At 56.8% G+C, this 16,971-nt stretch overlaps 1 protein-coding gene across 2 annotated transcripts in view; it reads right to left on the reverse strand.

Annotated features, from left to right (window-relative positions):
* Nucleotides 1–15,701, reverse strand: part of RECQL4 (RecQ like helicase 4) — a 58,435-nt gene extending 42,734 nt beyond the window's left edge. For both annotated transcript variants that reach the window (XM_072139053.1, XM_072139052.1), the window contains exons 1-5: nt 15,566–15,701; nt 8,227–9,182; nt 8,057–8,156; nt 6,961–7,090; nt 6,762–6,875 (exon numbers count right to left, since the gene is read on the reverse strand). In XM_072139053.1, coding sequence (XP_071995154.1) covers nt 6,762–6,875; nt 6,961–7,090; nt 8,057–8,156; nt 8,227–9,182; nt 15,566–15,652 — 1,387 coding nt within the window. In that variant the 5' untranslated portion in view covers nt 15,653–15,701. The remainder of the gene's footprint in view (nt 1–6,761; nt 6,876–6,960; nt 7,091–8,056; nt 8,157–8,226; nt 9,183–15,565) is intronic.
* Nucleotides 15,702–16,971: the final 1,270 nt, after the last annotated feature.

The raw sequence follows: 16,971 nt of genomic DNA on the forward strand, positions 1-16,971 counted from the left end.
AGGGGGCGAATGCAGTCACACCCTACACCCAGCACCAGGGGGCGCATGCAGACACACCCTACACCCAGCACCAGGGGGCGCATGCAGTCACACCCTACACCCAGCACCAGGGGGCGAATGCAGACACACCCTACACCCAGCACCAGGGGGCGCATGCAGACACACCATTCACCCAGCACAAGGGGGCGAATGCAGTCACACCCTACACCCAGCACCAGGGGGCGAATGCAGTCACACCCTACACCCAGCACCAGGGGGCGAATGCAGTCACACCCTACACCCAGCACCAGGGGGCGCATGCAGTCACACCCTACACCCAGCACCAGGGGGCGCATGCAGACACACCCTACACCCAGCACCAGGGGGCGCATGCAGTCACACCATTCACCCAGCACCAGGGGGCGCATGCAGTCACACCCTACACCCAGCACCAGGGGGCGCATGCAGTCACACCATTCACCCAGCACCAGGGGGCGCATGCAGTCACACCCTACACCTAGCACCAGGGGGCGCATGCAGTCACACCCTACACCCAGCACCAGGGGGCGCATGCAGTCACACCCAGAGCCAGGGGGCGCATGCAGTCACACCCTACACCCAGCACCAGTGGGCGAATGCAGTCACACCCTACACCCAGCACCAGGGGGCGCATGCAGTCACACCCTACACCCAGCACCAGGGGGCGCATGCAGACACACCATTCACCCAGCACCAGGGGGCGCATGCAGTCACACCATTCACCCAGCACCAGGGGGCGCATGCAGTCACACCCTACACCCAGCACCAGGGGGCGAATGCAGTCACACCCTACACCAGAGGGCGCACGCAGTCACACCATTCACCCAGCACCAGAGGGCGCATGCAGTCACACCATTCACCCAGCACCAGGGGGCGCATGCAGTCACACCCTACACCCAGCACCAGGGGGCGCATGCAGTCACACCATTCACCCAGCACCAGGGGGCGCATGCAGTCACACCCAGCACCAGGGGGCGAATGCAGTCACACCCAACACCCAGCACCAGGGGGCGCATGCAGTCACACCATTCACCCAGCACCAGGGGGCGCATGCAGTCACACCCAGCACCAGGGGGCGAATGCAGTCACACCCTACACCCAGCACCAGGGGGCGCATGCAGTCACACCCTACACCCAGCACCAGGGGGCGAATGCAGTCACACCCTACACCCAGCACCAGGGGGCGCATGCAGTCACACCATTCACCCAGCACCAGGGGGCGCATGCAGTCACACCCAGCACCAGGGGGCGCATGCAGACACACCCTACACCCAGCACCAGGGGGCGCATGCAGTCACACCCTACACCCAGCACCAGGGGGCGAATGCAGACACACCCTACACCCAGCACCAGGGGGCGCATGCAGACACACCATTCACCCAGCACAAGGGGGCGAATGCAGTCACACCCTACACCCAGCACCAGGGGGCGAATGCAGTCACACCCTACACCCAGCACCAGGGGGCGAATGCAGTCACACCCTACACCCAGCACCAGGGGGCGCATGCAGTCACACCCTACACCCAGCACCAGGGGGCGCATGCAGACACACCCTACACCCAGCACCAGGGGGCGCATGCAGTCACACCCTACACCCAGCACCAGGGGGCGCATGCAGTCACACCATTCAACCAGCACCAGGGGGCGCATGCAGTCACACCATTCACCCAGCACCAGGGGGCGCATGCAGTCACACCATTCACCCAGCACCAGGGGGCGCATGCAGTCACACCATTCACCCAGCACCAGAGGGCGCATGCAGTCACACCATTCACCCAGCACCAAGGGGCGCATGCAGACACACCCTACACCCAGCACCAGGGGGCGCATGCAGTCACACCCTACACCCAGCACCAGGGGGCGCATGCAGTCACACCCTACACCCAGCACCAGGGGGCGCATGCAGACACACCATTCACCCAGCACCAGGGGGCGCATGCAGTCACACCATTCACCCAGCACCAGGGGGCGCATGCAGTCACACCCTACACCTAGCACCAGGGGGCGCATGCAGTCACACCCTACACCCAGCACCAGGGGGCGCATGCAGTCACACCCAGAGCCAGGGGGCGCATGCAGTCACACCCTACACCCAGCACCAGTGGGCGAATGCAGTCACACCCTACACCCAGCACCAGGGGGCGCATGCAGTCACACCCTACACCCAGCACCAGGGGGCGCATGCAGACACACCATTCACCCAGCACCAGGGGGCGCATGCAGTCACACCATTCACCCAGCACCAGGGGGCGCATGCAGTCACACCCTACACCCAGCACCAGGGGGCGCATGCAGTCACACCATTCACCCAGCACCAGAGGGCGCATGCAGTCACACCATTCACCCAGCACCAGGGGGCGCATGCAGTCACACCCTACACCCAGCACCAGGGGGCGCATGCAGACACACCCTACACCCAGCACCAGGGGGCGCATGCAGACACACCCTACACCCAGCACCAGGGGGCGCATGCAGTCACACCCAGCACCAGGGGGCGAATGCAGTCACACCCTACACCCAGCACCAGGGGGCGCATGCAGACACACCCTACACCCAGCACCAGGGGGCGCATGCAGTCACACCCTACACCCAGCACCAGGGGGCGAATGCAGACACACCCTACACCCAGCACCAGGGGGCGCATGCAGACACACCATTCACCCAGCACAAGGGGGCGAATGCAGTCACACCCTACACCCAGCACCAGGGGGCGAATGCAGTCACACCCTACACCCAGCACCAGGGGGCGAATGCAGTCACACCCTACACCCAGCACCAGGGGGCGCATGCAGTCACACCCTACACCCAGCACCAGGGGGCGCATGCAGACACACCCTACACCCAGCACCAGGGGGCGCATGCAGTCACACCATTCACCCAGCACCAGGGGGCGCATGCAGTCACACCCTACACCCAGCACCAGGGGGCGCATGCAGTCACACCATTCACCCAGCACCAGGGGGCGCATGCAGTCACACCATTCACCCAGCACCAGGGGGCGCATGCAGTCACACCCTACACCCAGCACCAGGGGGCGCATGCAGTCACACCATTCACCCAGCACCAGAGGGCGCATGCAGTCACACCATTCACCCAGCACCAGGGGGCGCATGCAGTCACACCCTACACCCAGCACCAGGGGGCGCATGCAGACACACCCTACACCCAGCACCAGGGGGCGCATGCAGACACACCCTACACCCAGCACCAGGGGGCGCATGCAGTCACACCCAGCACCAGGGGGCGAATGCAGTCACACCCTACACCCAGCACCAGGGGGCGCATGCAGACACACCCTACACCCAGCACCAGGGGGCGCATGCAGTCACACCCTACACCCAGCACCAGGGGGCGAATGCAGACACACCCTACACCCAGCACCAGGGGGCGCATGCAGACACACCATTCACCCAGCACAAGGGGGCGAATGCAGTCACACCCTACACCCAGCACCAGGGGGCGAATGCAGTCACACCCTACACCCAGCACCAGGGGGCGAATGCAGTCACACCCTACACCCAGCACCAGGGGGCGCATGCAGTCACACCCTACACCCAGCACCAGGGGGCGCATGCAGACACACCCTACACCCAGCACCAGGGGGCGCATGCAGTCACACCATTCACCCAGCACCAGGGGGCGCATGCAGTCACACCCTACACCCAGCACCAGGGGGCGCATGCAGTCACACCATTCACCCAGCACCAGGGGGCGCATGCAGTCACACCCTACACCTAGCACCAGGGGGCGCATGCAGTCACACCCTACACCCAGCACCAGGGGGCGCATGCAGTCACACCCAGAGCCAGGGGGCGCATGCAGTCACACCCTACACCCAGCACCAGTGGGCGAATGCAGTCACACCCTACACCCAGCACCAGGGGGCGCATGCAGTCACACCCTACACCCAGCACCAGGGGGCGCATGCAGACACACCATTCACCCAGCACCAGGGGGCGCATGCAGTCACACCATTCACCCAGCACCAGGGGGCGCATGCAGTCACACCCTACACCCAGCACCAGGGGGCGAATGCAGTCACACCCTACACCAGAGGGCGCACGCAGTCACACCATTCACCCAGCACCAGAGGGCGCATGCAGTCACACCATTCACCCAGCACCAGGGGGCGCATGCAGTCACACCCTACACCCAGCACCAGGGGGCGCATACAGACACACCCTACACCCAGCACCAGGGGGCGCATGCAGACACACCCTACACCCAGCACCAGGGGGCGCATGCAGTCACACCCAGCACCAGGGGGCGAATGCAGTCACACCCTACACCCAGCACCAGGGGGCGCATGCAGTCACACCCTACACCCAGCACCAGGGGGCGCATGCAGTCACACCCTACACCCAGCACCAGGGGGCGCATGCAGTCACACCCAGCACCAGGGGGCGCATGCAGTCACACCCTACACCCAGCACCAGGGGGCGCATGCAGTCACACCCTACACCCAGCACCAGGGGGCGAATGCAGACACACCCTACACCCAGCACCAGGGGGCGCATGCAGACACACCATTCACCCAGCACAAGGGGGCGAATGCAGTCACACCCTACACCCAGCACCAGGGGGCGAATGCAGTCACACCCTACACCCAGCACCAGGGGGCGAATGCAGTCACACCCTACACCCGGCACCAGGGGGCGAATGCAGTCACAACCTACACCCAGCACCAGGGGGCGAATGCAGTCACACCCTACACCCAGCACCAGGGGGCGAATGCAGTCACACCCTACACCCAGCACCAGGGGGCGCATGCAGACACACCATTCACCCAGCACCAGGGGGCGCATGCAGACACACCCTACACCCAGCACCAGGGGGCGCATGCAGTCACACCCTACACCCAGCACCAGGGGGCGCATGCAGTCACACCATTCAACCAGCACCAGAGGGCGCATGCAGTCACACCATTCACCCAGCACCAGGGGGCGCATGCAGACACACCCTACACCCAGCACCAGGGGGCGCATGCAGTCACACCCTACACCCAGCACCAGGGGGCGCATGCAGTCACACCCTACACCCAGCACCAGGGGGCGCATGCAGACACACCATTCACCCAGCACCAGGGGGCGCATGCAGTCACACCATTCACCCAGCACCAGGGGCCGCATGCAGTCACACCCTACACCCAGCACCAGGGGGCGCATGCAGTCACACCCTACACCCAGCACCAGGGGGCGCATGCAGTCACACCCTACACCCAGCACCAGTGGGCGAATGCAGTCACACCCTACACCCAGCACCAGGGGGCGCATGCAGTCACACCCTACACCCAGCACCAGGGGGCGCATGCAGACACACCATTCACCCAGCACCAGGGGGCGCATGCAGTCACACCATTCACCCAGCACCAGGGGGCGCATGCAGTCACACCCTACACCCAGCACCAGGGGGCGCATGCAGTCACACCCTACACCCAGCACCAGGGGGCGCATGCAGTCACACCCAGAGCCAGGGGGCGCATGCAGTCACACCCTACACCCAGCACCAGTGGGCGAATGCAGTCACACCCTACACCCAGCACCAGGGGGCGCATGCAGTCACACCCTACACCCAGCACCAGGGGGCGCATGCAGACACACCATTCACCCAGCACCAGGGGGCGCATGCAGTCACACCATTCACCCAGCACCAGGGGGCGCATGCAGTCACACCATTCACCCAGCACCAGGGGGCGCATGCAGACACACCATTCACCCAGCACCAGGGGGCGCATGCAGTCACACCATTCACCCAGCACCAGGGGGCGCATGTAGTCACACCCTACACCCAGCACCAGGGGGCGCATGCAGTCACACCATTCACCCAGCACCAGGGGGCGCATGCAGTCACACCCTACACCCAGCACCAGGGGGCGCATGCAGACACACCATTCACCCAGCACCAGGGGGCGCATGCAGTCACACCATTCACCCAGCACCAGGGGGCGCATGCAGTCACACCCTACACCCAGCACCAGGGGGCGCATGCAGTCACACCCTACACCAGGGGGCGCATGCAGTCACACCATTCACCCAGCACCAGGGGGCGCATGCAGACACACCCTACACCCAGCACCAGGGGGCGCATGCAGTCACACCCTACACCCAGCACCAGGGGGCGCATGCAGTCACACCCTACACCCAGCACCAGGGGGCGCATGCAGACACACCATTCACCCAGCACCAGGGGGCGCATGCAGTCACACCATTTACCCAGCACCAGGGGGCGCATGCAGTCACACCATTCACCCAGCACCAGGGGGCGCATGCAGACACACCATTCACCCAGCACCAGGGGGCGCATGCAGTCACACCATTCACCCAGCACCAGGGGGCGCATGTAGTCACACCCTACACCCAGCACCAGGGGGCACATGCAGTCACACCATTCACCCAGCACCAGGGGGCGCATGCAGTCACACCATTCACCCAGCACCAGGGGGCGCATGCAGACACACCCTACACCCAGCACCAGGGGGCACATGCAGTCACACCATTCACCCAGCACCAGGGGGCACATGCAGTCACACCATTCACCCAGCACCAGGGGGCGCATGCAGTCACACCATTCACCCAGCACCAGGGGGCGCATGCAGCCACACCATTCACCCAGCACCAGGGGGCGCATGCAGACACACCATTCACCCAGCACCAGGGGGCACATGCAGTCACACCATTCACCCAGCACCAGGGGGCGCATGCAGTCACACCACCCAGCACCAGGTGGGCACATGTATCACTTACCACACACTGGCTGCAGACAAGTGTTCGTCATCCGCGCAACCTCTTCTAGGGTGGGCAGCACAATCTCTTCCTCATCCGGGATGGCGTCTGACTCCAGGGGCAGAACTGTGGCACCTACACAGTAAGGGTGGGAAGAATTTGAGATGGCGCACCCCCATGTTATCCTGCAGGGGCAGGTAGTAATGAATTGAGTGCTGACCTTTTCCAGGACAGTGTGAGGCCCAATGTCCAGTCTGACCACAACGGAAGCAAATGTCCTCACTGCGATTAAAATGACTGCCCCCTCCTCCAAACTGCTCGCCCTTCTTCTGCCACTTCTGTTTCCACATCTGTGACACATACATAAGTAGAGAAAACAACAGTGGCGGCCGGGGCAAGAGTTTAGGAGAGAGAGGGGGCGGGAAGGAGAGCGAGAGAGCGAGAGAGAGGGGGCGGGAAGGAGAGCGAGAGAGCGAGAGAGAGGGGGCGGGAAGGAGAGCGAGAGAGCGAGAGAGAGGGGGCGGGAAGGAGAGCGAGAGAGCGAGAGAGAGGGGGCGGGAAGGAGAGCAGAAGAGAGAGAGAGAGAGAGCGAGCGAGCGAGAGAGAGAGGGAGAGAGCAGGAGAGCGAGAGAGAGGGAGAGAGCGAGAGGGCGGGAAGGAGAGCGAGAGAGAGGGGGCGGGAAGGAGAGCAGAAGAGAGAGAGAGAGGGGGCGGGAAGGAGAGCAGAAGAGAGAGAGAGAGGGGGCGGGAAGGAGAGCAGAAGAGAGAGAGAGGGGGCAGGAAGGAGAGCAGAAGAGAGAGCGAGAGAGAGGGGGCGGGAAGGAGAGCAGAAGAGAGAGAGAGAGGGGGCGGGAAGGAGAGCAGAAGAGAGAGAGAGAGGGGCGGGAAGGAGAGCAAAAGAGAGAGAGAGGGGCGGGAAGGAGAGCAGAAGAGAGAGCGGGGGCGGGAAGGAGAGCAGAAGAGAGAGCGGGGGCGGGAAGGAGAGCAGAAGAGAGAGAGAGCGGGGGCGGGAAGGAGAGCAGAAGAGAGAGCGGGGGCGGGAAGGAGAGCAGAAGAGAGAGCGGGGGCGGGAAGGAGAGCAGAAGAGAGAGCGGGGGCGGGAAGGAGAGCAGGAGAGAGAGAGAGCGGGGCGGGAAGGAGAGCAGAAGAGAGAGAGAGAGGGGGCGGGAAGGAGAGCAGAAGAGAGAGAGAGGGGGGGCGGGAAGGAGAGCAGAAGAGAGAGAGAGAGGGGGGCGGGCAGAAGGGAGAGAGAGAGAGGGGCGGGAAGGAGAGCAGAAGAGAGAGAGGGGGCGGGCGGGCGAGACAACACAAGTTACCTGTTTTCTCAGTCTATTTCCATTCAGTGCGAACCCCTTCACATAAGATTTTTTCTTCAGATTGATCCTCACAAAGTTCCCGGTGCGTTTTGGGGGTACCCTGTGAGGACATGATGAATATGTGAAGCCTTGTAATAATGAGGAGGACATAGGTGAGATTTGGGTTGTACCTCTTTGCGGTGCCCCCAGTGACTCTTGGCACGGAGTGTTCTTCGTCCATCATCTCCCCCAGCACATTCTCAATGTCTCGAGCAGAGGTCAGTGAGGGGTCCTTGCATTCGTCTTCAGTCTTGGCCTTCTTTGAGGACCTCTTAATGCTCTTCTCTGTGGGGCTCTGTGTGGCTTTGGGATCCTCAGACTCTGACAAAGAGTCTCTTAGTGGCCTCTTCGCACGGGGCTTCCTGCTCCTCGTTGTGGCATCCTTATCGATGACCTCCTGCTCTGCAGAAGACTCTCTGGGTTTGGGTCTGGATGTCCCCTTCTGGTCTTGGGCGTAGCTCTGTGAGCCTGGCTCCTCTTTAGTTTCTGGTTTCTCCACATTTGTGCTCTGTAAGTCAGTGTGCCGGTCTTCTGATGGTATTCCAGGAGCTGGATTATCTACTGCTGTGTGTAGACCCAGAGGACCCCTCTTTACATCTGCCACCTCCTTACACTCTTCTTTACTGTTTGTGCCCAGATGTTCACCATCACTGGTCTTAGGTGCTGATAAAACTGGAGACTTAAATCCCTCATCTACATTGGAATATTCTGGGTGTATGTGGCTTGCAGGTCTGGGCTTCAGTCCCCCATCTAGTGGTTTGCACGGCTCTCCTCCCAGTCTCAGCTCGCACCTCTCCAGCCAGTCCATATTCAGTGATGTCAAGCGCTGACCAACCTTGGCTTGGAGCTGGTGAAGTTTTCTTTGATGGCTTCCTTGTGAGGAAAACGTTGAGGTTGACTTGTGTAATGAATTTGGGAGAGAGAAATTTTGTAAACCATCTTTAGATTCTGGAAGATTATCTGGGGCGACTTCCAGGAACACTGCAGGAGAATCAGAGGGAGATGGGCTCAAATTCTCGGTTTCTACTTTTCTCAAGCTGACAGGGGTCCGGGGCAGGTAAGACTTCTTCAATGATACAGGACGATCCTAACCATAACACAAGAAAAAAGCAGTATGTAAAGAGCAAGCGAGATTATGGAGGGGGTAGAAAAGTAATACTGCACGTCATTCCACTCGGAGTATGTGGGACAACCAGTCCGGAAGAAGATGATAATAAAAGAAAACTCAAGAGCTCTTTTAGTCTCCACCGTCTCCAATACTTCACTTCTAGTAGAGATTAGCTCCGCTTCTTCCACTCTTCTCCGCCCGGCATTATGCTTCTGATGAAGGTCTTAGTTTAGACCAAAACACTACACATTCATTTTTTATTGCTTTCCACTTTATAATAATAAAAGAAAACTTGTCCCTCCTTATGTAGAGTATGATGTGAAAATGTGTAGAGGGGGTAGATAGAGGCTCTATAGTGGAGCATAGAGGACATTGTGGAGGGGGTAGAGGCTGGTACTGGAGTGTAGAGGACATTATGGAGGGGGGTAGAGGCTGGTACTGGAGTGTAGAGGACATTATGGAGGGGGTAGAGGCTGGTACTGGAGTGTAGAGGACATTATGGAGGGGGTAGAGGCTGGTACTGGAGTGTAGAGGACATTATGGAGAGGGTACAGGCTGGTACTGGAGTGTAGAGGACATTATGGAGGGGGTAGAGGCTGGTACTGGAGTGTAGAGGACATTATGGAGGGGGGTAGAGGCTGGTACTGGAGTGTAGAGGACATTATGGAGGGGGGTAGAGGCTGGTACTGGAGTGTAGAGGACATTATGGAGGGGGGTAGAGGCTGGTACTGGAGTGTAGAGGACATTATGGAGGGGGTAGAGGCTGGTACTGGAGTGTAGAGGACATTATGGAGGGGGGTAGAGGCTGGTACTGGAGTGTAGAGGACATTATGGAGAGGGTAGAGGCTGGTACTGGAGTGTAGAGGACATTATGGAGGGGTACAGGCTGGTACTGGAGTGTAGAGGACATTATGGAGGGGTACAGGCTGGTACTGGAGTGTAGAGGACATTGTGGAGGGGGTAGAGGCTGGTACTGGAGTGTAGAGGACATTATGGAGGGGGGTAGAGGCTGGTACTGGAGTGTAGAGGACATTATGGAGGGGGGTAGAGGCTGGTACTGGAGTGTAGAGGACATTATGGAGGGGGTAGAGGCTGGTACTGGAGTGTAGAAGACATTATGGAGGGGGTAGAGGCTGGTACTGGAGTGTAGAGGACATTATGGAGGGGGTAGAGGCTGGTACTGGAGTGTAGAGGACATTATGGAGGGGGTAGAGGCTGGTACTGGAGTGTAGAGGACATTATGGAGGGGGTAGAGGCTGGTACTGGAGTGTAGAGGACATTATGGAGGGGGTAGAGGCTGGTACTGGAGTGTAGAGTACATTATGGAGGGGTAGAGGCTGGTACTGGAGTGTAGAGGACATTATGGAGGGGGTAGAGGCTGGTACTGGAGTGTAGAGGACATTATGGAGGGGGTAGAGGCTGGTACTGGAGTGTAGAGGACATTATGGAGGGGTAGAGGCTGGTACTGGAGTGTAGAGGACATTATGGAGAGGGTAGAGGCTGGTACTGGAGTGTAGAGGACATTATGGAGGGGGTAGAGGCTGGTACTGGAGTGTAAAGGACATTATGGAGGGGTAGAGGCTGGTACTGGAGTGTAGAGTACATTATGGAGGGGTAGAGGCTGGTACTGGAGTGTAGAGGACATTATGGAGAGGGTAGAGCCTGGTACTGGAGTGTAGAGGACATTATGGAGGGGTAGAGGCTGGTACTGGAGTGTAGAGGACATTATGGAGAGGGTAGAGGCTGGTACTGGAGTGTAGAGGACATTATGGAGAGGGTAGAGGCTGGTACTGGAGTGTAGAGGACATTATGGAGGGGTAGAGGCTGGTACTGGAGTGTAGAGGACATTATGGAGGGGTAGAGGCTGGTACTGGAGTGTAGAGGACATTATGGAGGGGGTAGAGGCTGGTACTGGAGTGTAGAGGACATTATGGAGAGGGTAGAGGCTGGTACTGGAGTGTAGAGGACATTATGGAGGGGGTAGAGGCTGGTACTGGAGTGTAGAGGACATTATGGAGGGGTAGAGGCTGGTACTGGAGTGTAGAGGACATTATGGAGGGGGTAGAGGCTGGTACTGGAGTGTAGAGGACATTATGGAGGGGTAGAGGCTGGTACTGGAGTGTAGAGGACATTATGGAGGGGTAGAGGCTGGTACTGGAGTGTAGAGGACATTATGGAGGGGGTACAGGCTGGTACTGGAGTGTAGAGGACATTATGGAGGGGTACAGGCTGGTACTGGAGTGTAGAGGACATTATGGAGGGGGTAGAGGCTGGTACTGGAGTGTAGAGGACATTATGGAGGGGGTAGAGGCTGGTACTGGAGTGTAGAGGACATTATGGAGGGGGTAGAGGCTGGTACTGGAGTGTAGAGGACATTATGGAGGGGGTACAGGCTGGTACTGGAGTGTAGAGGACATTGTGGAGAGGGTACAGGCTGGTACTGGAGTGTAGAGGACATTATGGAGGGGTAGAGGCTGGTACTGGAGTGTAGAGGACATTATGGAGGGGTACAGGCTGGTACTGGAGTGTAGAGGACATTATGGAGGGGGTAGAGGCTGGTACTGGAGTGTAGAGGACATTATGGAGGGGGTAGAGGCTGGTACTGGAGTGTAGAGGACATTATGGAGGGGGTAGAGGCTGGTACTGGAGTGTAGAGGACATTATGGAGGGGGTAGAGGCTGGTACTGGAGTGTAGAGGACATTATGGAGGGGGTAGAGGCTGGTACTGGAGTGTAGAGGACATTATGGAGGGGTACAGGCTGGTACTGGAGTGTAGAGGACATTATGGAGGGATAGAGGCTGGTACTGGAGTGTAGAGGACATTATGGAGGGGTAGAGGCTGGTACTGGAGTGTAGAGGACATTATGGAGGGGGTAGAGGCTGGTACTGGAGTGTAGAGGACATTATGGAGGGGGTAGAGGCTGGTACTGGAGTGTAGAGGACATTATGGAGGGGTAGAGGCTGGTACTGGAGTGTAGAGGACATTATGGAGGGGGTAGAGGCTGGTACTGGAGTGTAGAGGACATTATGGAGGGGTACAGGCGGGTACTGGAGTGTAGAGGACATTATGGAGGGGTAGAGGCTGGTACTGGAGTGTAGAGGACATTATGGAGAGGGTAGAGGCGGGTACTGGAGTGTAGAGGACATTATGGAGGGGGTAGAGGCTGGTACTGGAGTGTAGAGGACATTATGGAGGGGGTAGAGGCTGGTACTGGAGTGTAGAGGACATTATGGAGTGGTACAGGCTGGTACTGGAGTGTAGAGGACATTATGGAGGGGGTAGAGGCTGGTACTGGAGTGTAGAGGACATTATGGAGGGGTAGAGGCTGGTACTGGAGTGTAGAGGACATTATGGAGGGGTAGAGGCTGGTACTGGAGTGTAGAGGACATTATGGAGGGGTAGAGGCTGGTACTGGAGTGTAGAGGACATTATGGAGGGGGTAGAGGCTGGTACTGGAGTGTAGAGGACATTATGGAGGGGGTAGAGGCTGGTACTGGAGTGTAGAGGACATTATGGAGGGGGTAGAGGCTGGTACTGGAGTGTAGAGGACATTATGGAGAGGGTAGAGGCTGGTACTGGAGTGTAGAGGACATTATGGAGGGGGTAGAGGCTGGTACTGGAGTGTAGAGGACATTATGGAGGGGGTAGAGGCTGGTACTGGAGTGTAGAGGACATTATGGAGGGGTACAGGCTGGTACTGGAGTGTAGAGGACATTATGGAGGGGGTACAGGCGGGTACTGGAGTGTAGAGGACATTATGGAGGGGTAGAGGCTGGTACTGGAGTGTAGAGGACATTATGGAGGGGGTAGAGGCTGGTACTGGAGTGTAGAAGACATTATGGAGAGGGTAGAGGCTGGTACTGGAGTGTAGAGGACATTATGGAGGGGGTAGAGGCGGGTACTGGAGTGTAGAGGACATTATGGAGAGGGTAGAGGCGGGTACTGGAGTGTAGAGGACATTATGGAGGGGGTAGAGGCTGGTACTGGAGTGTAGAGGACATTATGGAGGGGGTAGAGGCTGGTACTGGAGTGTAGAGGACATTATGGAGGGGGTAGAGGCTGGTACTGGAGTGTAGAGGACATTATGGAGAGGGTAGAGGCTGGTACTGGAGTGTAGAGGACATTATGGAGAGGGTAGAGCCTGGTACTGGAGTGTAGAGGACATTATGGAGGGGGTAGAGGCTGGTACTGGAGTGTAGAGGACATTATGGAGAGGGTAGAGGCGGGTACTGGAGTGTAGAGGACATTATGGAGGGGGTAGAGGCTGGTACTGGAGTGTAGAGGACATTATGGAGGGGTAGAGGCTGGTACTGGAGTGTAGAGGACATTATGGAGAGGGTAGAGGCTGGTACTGGAGTGTAGAGGACATTATGGAGGGGGTAGAGGCTGGTACTGGAGTGTAGAGGACATTATGGAGGGGGTAGAGGCTGGTACTGGAGTGTAGAAGACATTATGGAGGGGTACATGCTGGTACTGGAGTGTAGAGGACATTATGGAGGGGTACATGCTGGTACTGGAGTGTAGAGGACATTATGGAGGGGGTAGAGGCTGGTACTGGAGTGTAGAGGACATTATGGAGGGGGTAGAGACTGGTACTGGAGTGTAAAGGACATTATGGAGGGGGTAGAGGCTGGTACTGGAGTGTAGAGGACATTATGGAGGGGGTAGAGGCTGGTACTGGAGTGTAGAGGACATTATGGAGGGGGTACAGGCGGGTACTGGAGTGTAGAGGACATTGTGGAGGGGGTAGAGGCTGGTACTGGAGTGTAGAGGACATTATGGAGGGGGTAGAGGCTGGTACTGGAATGTAGAGGACATTGTGGAGGGGGTAGAGGCTGGTACTGGAGTGTAGAGGACATTATGGAGGGGTAGAGGCTGGTACTGGAGTGTAGAGGACATTATGGAGAGGGTAGAGGCGGGTACTGGAGTGTAGAGGACATTATGGAGGGGGTAGAGGCTGGTACTGGAGTGTAGAGGACATTATGGAGAGGGTAGAGGCGGGTACTGGAGTGTAGAGGACATTATGGAGGGGGTAGAGGCTGGTACTGGAATGTAGAGGACATTGTGGAGGGGGTAGAGGCTGGTACTGGAGTGTAGAGGACATTATGGAGGGGTAGAGGCTGGTACTGGAGTGTAGAGGACATTATGGAGAGGGTAGAGGCGGGTACTGGAGTGTAGAGGACATTATGGAGGGGGTAGAGGCTGGTACTGGAATGTAGAGGACATTATGGAGGGGGTAGAGGCTGGTACTGGAGTGTAGAGGACATTATGGAGGGGGTAGAGGCTGGTACTGGAATGTAGAGGACATTGTGGAGGGGGTAGAGGCTGGTACTGGAGTGTAGAGGACATTATGGAGAGGGTAGAGGCGGGTACTGGAGTGTAGAGGACATTATGGAGGGGGTAGAGGCTGGTACTGGAGTGTAGAGGACATTATGGAGGGGGTAGAGGCTGGTACTGGAGTGTAGAGGACATTATGGAGGGGGTAGAGGCTGGTACTGGAATGTAGAGGACATTGTGGAGGGGGTAGAGGCTGGTACTGGAGTGTAGAGGACATTATGGAGGGGTAGAGGCTGGTACTGGAGTGTAGAGGACATTATGGAGAGGGTAGAGGCGGGTACTGGAGTGTAGAGGACATTATGGAGGGGGTAGAGGCTGGTACTGGAGTGTAGAGGACATTATGGAGGGGGTAGAGGCTGGTACTGGAGTGTAGAGGACATTATGGAAGGGGTAGAGGCTGGTACTGGAGTGTAGAGGACATTATGGAAGGGGTAGAGGCTGGTACTGGAGTGTAGAGGACATTATGGAGGGGGTAGAGGCTGGTACTGGAGTGTAGAGGACATTATGGAGGGGGTAGAGGCTGGTACTGGAGTGTAGAGGACATTATGGAGGGGGTAGAGGCTGGTACTGGAGTGTAGAGGACATTATGGAGGGGGGTAGAGGCTGGTACTGGAGTGTAGAGGACATTATGGAGGGGGTAGAGGCTGGTACTGGAGTGTAGAGGACATTATGGAGAGGGTAGAGGCTGGTACTGGAGTGTAGAGGACATTATGGAGAGGGTAGAGGCGGGTACTGGAGTGTAGAGGACATTATGGAGGGGGTAGAGGCTGGTACTGGAGTGTAGAGGACATTATGGAGGGGGTAGAGGCTGGTACTGGAGTGTAGAGGACATTATGGAGGGGGTAGAGGCTGGTACTGGAGTGTAGAGGACATTATGGAGAGGGTAGAGGCTGGTACTGGAGTGTAGAGGACATTATGGAGAGGGTAGAGGCTGGTACTGGAGTGTAGAGGACATTATGGAGAGGGTAGAGGCGGGTACTGGAGTGTAGAGGACATTATGGAGGGGGTAGAGGCTGAGTCTTACCTTTAATGTTCCTCCCAAATTAGCCTTAAGTTTTAATCCAAAATATTGCACTGATCCTTTCAGGGAGTCCCGCTCTGCTGAGGTCATCTGTGGTGTCGTACTATTACGATTAAGATGGTTTCCCCACGAGTCAAGTCCCTGAAAACAAAGAAGAACACAATCACGGCTCAGGTCCCGACAGCTACAGGACATTACAGGTGCCCCAGGAACCATAGGGTGTAGGAGAGTGACAGACGCAATATATGTAATAGGAGAGGAGGTGGTGTATGTGTATATATGTAATAGGAGGGGAGGTGGTGTATGTGTATATATGTAATAGGAGGGGAGGTGGTGTATGTGTATATATGTAATAGGAGAGGAGGTGGTGTATGTGTATATATGTAATAGGGGGGAGGTGGTGTATGTATATATATGTAATAGGAGAGGAGGTGGTGTATGTGTATATATATGTAATAGGAGGGGAGGTGGTGTATGTATATATATGTAATAGGAGGGGAGGTGGTGTATGTGTATATATGTAATAGGAGGGGAGGTGGTGTATGTATATATATGTAATAGGAGAGGAGGTGGTGTATGTGTATATATGTAATAGGAGAGGAGGTGGTGTATATATATATGTAATAGGAGAGGAGGTGGTGTATGTATATATATGTAATAGGAGAGGAGGTGGTGTATGTATATATATGTAATAGGAGGGGAGGTGGTGTATGTATATATATGTAATAGGAGAGGAGGTGGTGTATGTGTATATATGTAATAGGAGGGGAGGTGGTGTATGTGTATATATATGTAATAGGGGGGAGGTGGTGTATGTGTATATATATGTAATAGGAGGGGAGGTGGTGTATGTATATATATGTAATAGGAGGGGAGGTGGTGTATGTATATATATATGTAATAGGAGGGGAGGTGGTGTATGTGTATATATATGTAATAGGAGGGGAGGTGGTGTATGTATATATATGTAATAGGAGGGGAGGTGGTGTATGTATATATATGTAATAGGAGGGGAGGTGGTGTATGTGTATATATGTAATAGGAGGGGAGGTGGTGTATGTGTATATATGTAATAGGAGGGGAGGTGGTATATGTGTATATATGTAATAGGAGGGGAGGTGGTGTATGTGTATATATGTAATAGGAGGGGAGGTGGTGTATGTGTATATATGTAATAGGAGGGGAGGTGGTGTATGTGTATATATGTAATAGGAGGGGAGGTGGTGTATGTGTATATATGTAATAGGAGGGGAGGTGGTGTATGTGTATAGAGGGGTAGTTATAGATGTAATAGGAGTTAGGTGTATGAAGGAGGTAGTGGTATATATAGGTTGAGGGGGGGGGGGGGGTGTGTGTGTAGCTAGGGTGGAGTGGTGGTATAATAATGACGAGAAGTGGTCAGGTGGGTG

The sequence above is a fragment of the Engystomops pustulosus genome, chromosome 2 (assembly GCF_040894005.1).
Source record: "Engystomops pustulosus chromosome 2, aEngPut4.maternal, whole genome shotgun sequence".
Taxonomy (NCBI): Eukaryota; Metazoa; Chordata; class Amphibia; order Anura; family Leptodactylidae; genus Engystomops; species Engystomops pustulosus.